Source organism: Nicotiana tomentosiformis, chromosome 5, assembly GCF_000390325.3.
Source record: "Nicotiana tomentosiformis chromosome 5, ASM39032v3, whole genome shotgun sequence".
NCBI lineage: Eukaryota > Viridiplantae > Streptophyta > Magnoliopsida > Solanales > Solanaceae > Nicotiana > Nicotiana tomentosiformis.
Window position 1 is genome coordinate 62,711,925 of NC_090816.1, and position 10,386 is coordinate 62,722,310.

General features: G+C 37.1%; 1 protein-coding gene across 1 annotated transcript; it reads left to right on the top strand.

The window, feature by feature from the left end:
• The first annotated feature begins 8,615 nt into the window (after positions 1-8,615).
• On the top strand, positions 8,616-9,867 carry LOC138892459 (uncharacterized). Its single transcript, XM_070176178.1, has 3 exons — positions 8,616-8,911; positions 9,021-9,106; positions 9,152-9,867. Exons 1-3 carry the CDS (start codon positions 8,616-8,618, stop codon positions 9,865-9,867), a joined length of 1,098 nt encoding a protein of 365 aa, XP_070032279.1.
• The last annotated feature ends 519 nt before the right edge of the window (positions 9,868-10,386 follow it).

Sequence of the window (10,386 nt, forward strand, 5' to 3'; positions counted from 1 at the left end):
ATTGATTAAACCTAGTTAGGAAGATAATCGGAAGAGGTTCTCCGAAAGACCAATCCGCTATGAATTCTTGCATATCTTCACCGAGCTTAAATTGGTTCACATTATGAGGTTGAAACTTAATCGAGAGAGGAGTTTATACTATACGTTTGAACTAATAATTAAGTGAATTCGAGAGACTCACTTGAACATTAGAAGTAAATTAACTAGAGTTAAATTCCAGACAATTATCTTGCACCTATCCAATCAACCCCTATTTTCTCCCATTGATATCTTCCTTGCTTACTTTTGTTGTGGTTGTCATAGTCAATTAGCTCTAGATTCTTAGTTAATTTTAGTTTTTAATCACATAATTCTCAACTATTGATCATCTCGGATAGCAACCAAGCTCCAATCCCTGTGAATACGATATTATATTATAGTATATTCGACTAGCGAGCATAATTAAAGTGGTGTTTTGTGCTTGTCAGTGATTACTTGGGATGATTTTGTCAAAGAATTCAGCATGAAGTATGTCCCACCTGCTTATCATGATGCAAAGAAAAGGGAGTTTCTTGATTTAAAGCAAAGGGGTATGTGATGACGTCCAAATCCACTACTAAAAAGTAAAAGCATACGGTCGCATCCAATATAATTTACTCAACTATGAGTCGGGGTCAAATCCCACGGAGAACAATATGTAGGCGATTAGGCGTGTAAGAGAATTATCACTTATTATGCTAAGCCAAACACTTAAAAGGGTTTTGAGAAAATATTTATGTCTAAATGCGAAAATGTAAACTAACCTAGAAATCAAATAAAATGATCAATGGCTACAAATATGGATACAATGGGAATTACACTCAAGTAATGATCCAATGTATTTTACGATTTTACAAATATGAGCGAGTTTATGTTAATTAACCTCGGGTAATAATTCTATATTAGCTTCTTCCGAAGACTAATAATACTTCCTAAGTGAATTATCCCCAAACCAATTGAAAGATTAAGCACACTCGAATATGGCTATAAGTAGTTCAATCCTATCCCTAGGTAGAATCTATAAAGTGAGGGTTAACCCCTTAAGTTCTTGTTAATTAATCTTTCCCAACCCCAAATTATCTTTTCCAAAATCAATTCGAAGTTAATGGGCTAGTCCTAAGGTTAGCTAATCCCTTTGGAAATGTTAAAGAACAAGAATAATTAAAGAAACACTAACTCACTTTATAATAAATAAAAATCGTTCAATACATAAGCACAACAAGATATTTAATCCACACTTTAAATATGAATATTCCCATAAACAAGATTCAAGTGTTGGAAAAAATATTACACACTTAGATATTCAATACAAATCAAGGAAATGAAAAAATGAATATAAATGGGTAAGGAATTCTCAACCAAAAGCTTCAAATCTTCAGTACCCAAGTGTGTGTGCAAGAACCCTGGCTCCAAAACTTGTGTTCTCTAGTCAAAAGATGTCAAAGATGTCCAGAGATCGGCCAAAGATCCATTTCCAATATGCTAGGTTGTGTATTTGTGGGTTTGGAATGAAGAAAATGTGAATTTCCATGTATGTCCTGAGTTGGAGCATGTTGACCGCACCTGCAGAATAAATCATCGCAGGTGCGACTCCGCAAAAGAGGACTTTCATTCGCAGATGCAAACCTGTGGGGCATTGCCTTCTCCGCAGAAGCGACTCCGCAAATGCGGATTATCGACCTTAGATTCGATCCCAGTGGAAGGTGGCTATTTTCTACAGATGCGTCCCTCTACTCGCAGAGGCGAGCTCGCAGAAGCGAACAGTGTTTTCCATATGCGAAATCATTGAAGGATTTTGTATTTCTTTAACTCTTTTTTGCTCAATTCCACTTCAATTGACTTCAACTCTCTTCATTACATCATTTACCTGAAAATCTAGCAATACACACTATAAACAACCTCATATTATAATTAATGGATACAAAAACTAAAGAAAAGAGACTAAAATAAATGATAAAATTACCACTCATCAACATCCCCAACTTAAAGCTTTTGCTTGTCCTCAAGCAAATCAAAACCAAAAATTCAATGAGGCTCTACTATTTAAAGCACAATTAGCATCGCTATCATTTCCAAATCACATTCTCTAATTAAGCATAACACTTATGGATTTGGGTGGTACTAATAATTAGGTTCAAGCATGTGAATCTCAACCAAATAACTCCCTTATTTAAAACAATCTCAAGAATGCAATGGAGTTTTAACATAATCAAGTGACAACAACTAAGCCTCAAGAAGTGACTCAAAAGTACTAGTCTACTACATATGCTCAATTTACACAATTTGGAATCTATCAATGTCACCAATCCATCATAATCCATGTACCCTCACAAGAAAGAAAGTCTCACAATCACCATATTTACAATAACAACATAAGGGACAAATGCACAAAGACACTCACTCTCAACAAAGAATTTCAAGTGTTACAAAATATCATGCCATAAGCTTGCCCTTATTTTAGTTCATCGCCTATTCAAGAACGTTCGGTTGAAGATCCCATAAGGACTTTTTAAGCTTGTAATGTGGGTTTAGGGAAGGGTAGGATAAGTATTTGGGATATAAGTGACTACACCCTCCTTGAACACTACTCACATATGTCTTTCTTTTTGCACTTTGCTTCTTTTTAAACCACATAGCCCTTATTGACCTCTAGTTACCAACATAGAACCACTTTAAAGTACATCTCTAATTTTCTCAAGACTCCACACATTTATATATATACAAATATTTTCTTTTGCTTTTCTTTTGGAGCTTGAGTATCTTCATATAAACAACTTTGAGGTATATGCTTCTGCACACAATGTACATCTTCGCCATTTCCAAATTAATACCAACACCCACAACTTAGGTTTTTAGCCTCATTCTCAACATTCAAGGAGGGACGGGTTCAAAAGAGGGAATCATTTCACAAAAGGGTAAAGGTTTGTAATGAGGTAGACAAAGAAAAGGTTAAAGGCTCAAATGGGGTAAACTAGTGATAATATTTATGCAATGGTAGGCTTCAAAGGCTAAAAAGGCTTTTTCAAAGATCACAAAGAATGCTGAAGGGCATCCCTCCAACCAAATATAATTAACATTAGCATTGAAAGACCAACCGGGCAAGTTCGAGATAATAAAAGTAACTACAAGAATTATTTTTAACAAAACCTAACAGACATAGCACATGAACTAATCAAGACGGATCAATTTTACTTCATAATAAGAGCAATTAGAGCAATATCACGCCAACTAGTGGGCAAAGAGTCACCAAATGAGCCAAAAAATTGTCACAAAAATTATTCTTCTCCATGCAACTTATTTTTTTAATTTACAACCAAAATTCGGAGGGGTATTCTTAATTCACACTTCACATATAAGAGACTAATTTTATTAGTACCAAACAATTCAAAAGTATCCACATAACAAAACAAGACTAATTCCCTTAAGAAAGTTATCACGCCATCCATCATAAGAAAAAGTCACTCGGTTCAACACAAAAATATTTCTCGGGAAAGAACAGTAGCATAAAGAAAATCCAAGAAAATTTATTGAAAAGTATATTACTACTAAAGAGATAAAAATAATATAAACTAAAATTACAAAATAAAATAAAATTAACATTAAAGGAATAAACAATAAAATAACTAAAAACTACTAAAGAAAATAAAATAACAAAAGCAACTAATACTAAAGGAATAAAAATAACATAAACTAAAAACTACTAAGAAAATAAATAAATAAATAAAGAAAAATGATATAGAATAACAAAGCGACTAATCCGCAATTATATCACCAATCACAAACTACGCCCGGCAAAGGCACATAATAAATAATAGTAGAACAAGCCCGGCAAGGGCACACAATATCCATACAAAAGCATAAGCCCGGCAAGGGCACAAGTTACGAATCAATGTACAAATAAAGTATATTCCCTAAAGCCACCCCCAACTAAAAACATTGAAATGTCCTCACTGCACAATATCAAGATAAAATAAGAGTAGTTTGAGGGTCTCCCTAAGGTTTGCATCAGACTAGCAGATTGCGGAAAAAGGCTAATCACTGCCGTGTGGAGCTCTCGGCCTCATCATCATTGGTATCATCAATATCAGCATCAGCATCATTTCACAAGAATGAATACTCTTCACTATCGTCTTGGTCCTCGACCGGTATCTTCCTGTTCGGCTGCCCCCATTTGAAGATGGCCTTGATGCCTCTCCACATCTTTATCATGAACTTTCCCTTCTTCTTATTTATCTCTTTCTCCTTGTTGAAGTCTGCCTGAAGATATACATGTGCCTTGGCCATATTGTCATAGGCTTCCTCGAGCCTGCTAATAGAAGCTTCCAACTTCTCATGCGACTCTGCTTGCTTTTTCTGATTCTCCAGGTAGGTTTTCATTTCATCCCTAATAAAATACTCGGGCATAGGCTGGGAGTGTGAGGGACCACTAGGGATTTGTGACACTAAATCACGAATGGAGGTAAGCTGGGAATTTAGCATCCCAAATGGTCCCTCGGCCTGAGTAGCTTGTGAGGAGGACCCCTCACCTACAGTAATCACCATCTTCCTATTCTTACTCTTTAGCACACTGCCTTCTCCTGTCACTCTCAATGGGTGAAAGGGTTTGTCCATCGGTATCCAATTATCTCCATCCCATACATCAACATGTGCACGCCGGCACAACTCTGTAATCAATGATAGAAATATCAATTTCGATCCACATTGAAGCACATACTCCTTCAGCTCCTGAACGATGTAATGATCAACATTCACTGGAATGCCATCAAGGATGCAAGCAATTATCAGGGCCCTAGTATATGGGATATCATACACGTTCCCACAAGGAGACACTCTGCTCGCAATGATATACAACCATATTTTTGCTTCAGCTATGAAATCACCACATTTGATGCCTTTTTTTCTTTTTAGCCCAAGTCACTGTTTGGACTGTAGGACAAAGCTTTGAGACTAGCCAATCACCATTGTCGCATGTATCTCTTTCTCGCATTGGCTCAAGTGGATGATTTTGAAGCCCATAGACATCATTTATCTCTTCAACTTCAAATTTCACAATCTTTTCCCTTATTGTAAGTTCATGATTTTGGAAATGTGCACGTTTTAAGTTGGCGTAAAATTCCAGCACCCATTCCTCATTGGACTTGCATAGAGTGGGGATGAAGCAGGTATAGCCGCTTGAAACTAGCCGGCCATGGAAATTCGGAAGAAGCTCGGACACTTTGTCATCGGCAATTCCTTTCTCAAGTTTGAACTTCTTCGTGAAGAGATCATCATAATACCAAATTTGGCACTCGGAAGACATGAATCTGTTGGTATCATAGTTCAAATCCTCAGTCACTTCTGAAATTTCATGATCAAGCGTCGTATTTTCGTTCATGTTTGGGTCCATTTTCAGCTCAAAGTACCAGATGAAGGGCTTTAAAATTTACCCGAAGGATCACTTATTCGGAAGATAAAGCGCTTCTGCGAACAAAAGATCGCTTCTACGATGCTTTTGCATCTACGATGTCTTGAGCGCTTCTATGAAGCCGCGTCTGCGCAAATGTTATCGCAGGTGCGGTTGAACTAGAATTCTGATGGGCAGCCACTGTTTTGACTTGTTCCAACACATCAAACTCCTCAATTCAACTCCAAAAAATCTAAAACTTGGTAGATTAGTTAAAAATAATATACTAAGCTATTCTAAAAAAGAAAATTTCAAACATGAACTCAAAATTTGAAAAACGATGGGTTGCCTCCCACCAAGCGCCGCATTTAACATCGTGGCACGACGCGAGTCAACTTTACTACTTTTCTCGCCACTTGGAAGATATGAATTGGGAACCTAACTTGGAATCAAGCTTGTGACCACGAGCGATGGGGGGTGGTAAGTAGATGATCAAGCCAAATGCCATTTGCTTCATTTTGCATTTCTTGGCTTTCATGTGAGGAATGTCTTTTTGCCTTCTTGTACCTTCAAATTGTAAGATGTATGGCCCTTGTCTCTCCTCTTCGCAATCCCTCATTGACTCGTGTAGTTCAGTTCCCATATCACCACACACTTCTAAAGTTGAAAAGTGCTTGGAATGAGATATCAAACTCCCAACTTGCAAATTTTTTCGGATTTTAACATCCTCGTTTTCCCCCGAACTAGAGTCATTTTCAACCATCTTTTCAACTACATCGGTTGAATCTAATTCCATATTTTTCCTGGCATCATCAACAGCATGGAGTCGGTTGGCAGAAGTTCAATTCTTGATTCCTCAAAACAAAGCTCACTTTCTTCCTCAAAGTTGGACTCTTCTTGACCGCTTTCCACACTTTCAAGTTGGTGGGCATAATGAGCCTCAACCAATATTTTCATTTAATTTTCCAAGGTGCGTATATTCTCATCATTTTGAGTTAGTATTTGTTTCAAGTCCTCGAGTGCCAACTTGTGCTTCTCCTCATTTTCAAGAATGGTCTCCAACATGAACACCATCCTCTCATTTTGAGCATTTGAGAGTTCTACTTGGCTTTGATCAAGTGCCAAAGAAGGATTTTCGACTTCAACCTCTAAGGAAGGTTCTTGGCTATCATTCACTTCCGAGGCTTTTTGAACCTCTAAAGCTTCAAGCATTTCTCCCATTTATGAGTTCAACCTTGCAAGCGCCAAATCATTTTGGAGACTATTTTTCAAAATCTCCTCCAAGGCATTTCGCTCTTTGTTTCCTCCTTCAAGTAGGCATTCCATCATGAGCTTGAACTCTCCTTTTTTACCATTCTCACTTTCATCCACTTCCATATCCCTATAATTCTCATCACAAAAAGTAGAATCATCATAGAGGGGGTTCGGGGAAGGGAAGGACAAATAAGAACAATTATCCCAATGGCCATTTTGACCACCACACTTATCACATATACTAAACTCATGGATTTGAGATTATGCGCACAATCCGCCCCCGGGAGAATTTAAACATTTTTTCCATGAGTGTGGTCCTCCACAATAAGGATAAGGGTCATCAAAGTATGAACAACTACCATCCGACCAATTTTCATTACGTGATGCCATTTTTCAAAAACTAAGAAAATTAACAAGAAAACATCAAGAAAAATAAACAAAGATAAGAAAAATATTTACACAAATATTCACAAGTTTGGACCAAAGCACGTACGCTTATTTCTCAAACAACCTAAATACGCCAAATTGCTCCCCGGCAATGGCGCCAATTTTGATGACGTCCAAATCCACTACTAAAAAGTAAATGGACTTGGTCGCATGCAATATAATTTACCCAACTATGATTCGGGGTCGAATCCCACAGAGAACAATATGTAGGCGATTAGGCGTGTAAGAGAATTATCACTTATTATGCTAAGCCAAATACTTAAAAGGGTTTTGAGAAAATATTTATGTCTAAATGCGAAAATGTAAACTAACCTAGAAATCAAATAAAGTGATCAATGGCTACAAATATGGATACAATGGGAATTACACTCAAGTAACGATCCAATGTATTTTACGATTTTACAAATATGAGCGAGTTTATGTTAATTAGCCTCGGGTAATAATTCTATATTAGCTTCTTCTAAAGACTAACAAGACTTCCTAAGTGAATTATCCCCAAACCAATTGAAAGATTAAGCACACCCGAATATGGCTATAAGTAGTTCAATCCTATCCCTAGGTAGAATCTATAAAGTGAGGGTTAACCCCTTAAGTTCTTGTTAATTAATCTTTTCCAACCCCAAATTATCTTTTCTAAAATCAATTCGAAGTTAATGGGCTAGTCCTAGGGTTAGCTAATCCCTTTGGAAACGTTAAAGAACAAGAATATCTAAAGAAACACTAACTCACTTTATAATAAATAAAAATCGTTCAATACAAAAGCACAACAAGATATTTAATCTACACTTTAAATATGAATATTCCCATAAACAAGATTCAAGTGTTGGAAAAAATACTACACACTTAGATATTCAATACAAAGCAAGGAAATGAAAAAATGAATATAAATGGGTAAGGAATTCTCAACCAAAAGCTTCAAATCTTCAGTACCCAAGTGTGTGTGCAAGAACCCTGGCTCTAAAACTTGTGTTCTCTAGCCAAAAGATGTCAAAGATGTCCAGAGATCGGCTAAAGATCTGTTTCCAATATGCTAGGTTGTGTATTTGTGGGTTTGGAATGAAGAAAATGTGAATTTTCATGTATGTCCTGAGTTGGAGCATGTTGACCGCACCTGCGGAATAAATCATCGCAGGTGCGACTCCGCAAAAGAGGACTTTCATTTGTAGATGCGAAACCTGTGGGTAATTGCCTTTTCCGGAGATGCGGAACATGCTGCCGCAGAAGCAACTCCGCATATGCGGATTATCGATTGCAAATGTGATCCAAGTGGAAGGTGGCTAATTCCCATAGAAGCGGCCCTCTACTCGCAAAGGCGAGCTTGCAGAAGCGAACAGTGTTTCGCAGAGGCGAAATCACTGAAGGATTCTATATTTCTTTAACTCTTTTTTCGCTCAATTCCACTTCAATTGACTTCAACTCTCTTCATGACATCATTTACCTGAAAATCTAGCAATACACGCCATAAACAACCTCATATTATAATTAAAAAACTAAAGAAAAGAGACTAAAATAAATGGTAAAATCACCACTCATCAGTATGTCTATTGCTGAATTTCAACAAACATTTCTCAGGCTTTCTCGTTATGCTGGAGGTATTATTGATGATGAAAAAGATAAGTGCAGGCAATTCGAAGATGGTTTGAATGATTCTATCCGAATGTCTGTGGCGGTCCTGCAACATGAAAAGTTTTCCAAACTAGTTATAGCTGCTCTTACTTGGGAAAGAATTGACAAGGAACAAGCTAGTAGAAATGAAAACAAGTTTCGAAAAGCTAATTCAGATTATGGTAGTCCCTCCAAAATGGGGAAGTAAAAATAGATCATTTTTTTCTTCTGCTAGCACTCCAAGCTATGGACAAGGCAAGACTCGTATACCCACTTGTGCAAAGTGTGGAAAGAATTACTTTGGTACTTGCAGGAAAGCTTCTGGTGCTTGTTTTAATTGTGGGAGCTTCAATCACAAAGTGAAGGATTATCCTAACCCTAAACCTATTTCTTCTCCACGTACTGAAAGTTCAATTTAGAAACCTACTGCCACTCCTTCTCAAGGGAATAGAGGTGCAAGATCTAGAAATACCCAAACAACAAGTGCAGGTGGAACTAATCAAGCTAGTGGGTCAAGAGCTACAGCACGAGCTTATGCTATGAGACAGAGGGATGACCAAGATGGGGCAGACGTAGTTGTTGTTAAATTTCACTTATTTGGCTTATGTGTTGTTACACTATTTGATCCAGCTTCTACACATTCCTATGTTTACTCATCGCTTGTTTTTCCTGAAAATGTGAAATCTGTGAGACTTGATTATGGTGTGCTTGTCAAAAGTCCTTTGGGTCATCAGGTTGTTTGTAATCAGATCTATCGAGGTTGTCCCTTCGTGATTCAAAATCTAGTCTTCCCTGCTTATTTGATTGAAATGCCTTTCCAAGACTATGATGTCATCATCGGTATGGATTGGCTTCACAGATATCATGAAGTAGTTGATTGTAGGTCAAAATGTGTGACCTTTAAAGCTCCTACATTTTCACACTTTGTTATTCAAGGTGAAAGATCACTAACATCTAATATTATATTTGCAGTTGTGGCAAGAAAGATGACTAGTCAGGGTTGTGAAGCTTATCTTGCCCATATAGTTTATATACTCCTAGAAAGTCCAAGCCTTAAAGATATACCAGTCGTATGTGAATTTCTTGATATTTTCTCTGAAAATCTTCCTGGGTTGCCCCCGGAAAGGGAAGTTGAATTTCCTATAGAGATTTATTCTTAGAACTACTCCTATTTTTATAACTCCTTACCGAATGGCTCCAGCGAAATTGAAGGACTTGAAAATTCAATTGCAAGAACTTCTTGAGAAGGATTTTATTCGCCTAAGTGTTTCTCCTTAGGGAGCTCCTATTTTATTTGTAAAAAAGAAAAATGGCACTCTTCGGCTTTGTATTGATTACCAGTAATTGAATAAGGTAACAATTAAGAATAGATATCCATTGCCTAGGATCAATGATTTATTTGACCAGCTAAAGGTGCTCAGTTGTTCTCATAAATTGACTTGAGGTCTAGGTATTACCAAGTGGGAGTAAGTGAGCAAGATGTTCCTAAAACTGCTTTCAGGACTCTGTATGGTTATTATGAATTTCCGGTGATGCCATTTGGGTTGACAAATGCTCCTGCAGTGTTCATGGATCTAATGAATCGTGTTTTCAAGCCTTATATTAATCAATTTGTGGTGGTATTTATTGATGATATTTTAATATATTCCAAGAATAGTGAAGATCTTGATAAACATCTC

What these genes read in the sequence shown, in the direction of transcription:
- LOC138892459 (XM_070176178.1), top strand. Translation starts at nt 8,616, where the DNA reads ATGGTAAAATCACCACTCATCAGTATGTCTATTGCTGAATTTCAACAA. An exon ending in AGTCCCTCCAAAATGGGGAA is followed by an intron (nt 8,912 to 9,020) that starts GTAAAAATAGAT and finishes TGGTACTTGCAG; the next exon opens with GAAAGCTTCTGGTGCTTGTT. An exon ending in TAAACCTATTTCTTCTCCAC is followed by an intron (nt 9,107 to 9,151) that starts GTACTGAAAGTT and finishes CTCCTTCTCAAG; the next exon opens with GGAATAGAGGTGCAAGATCT.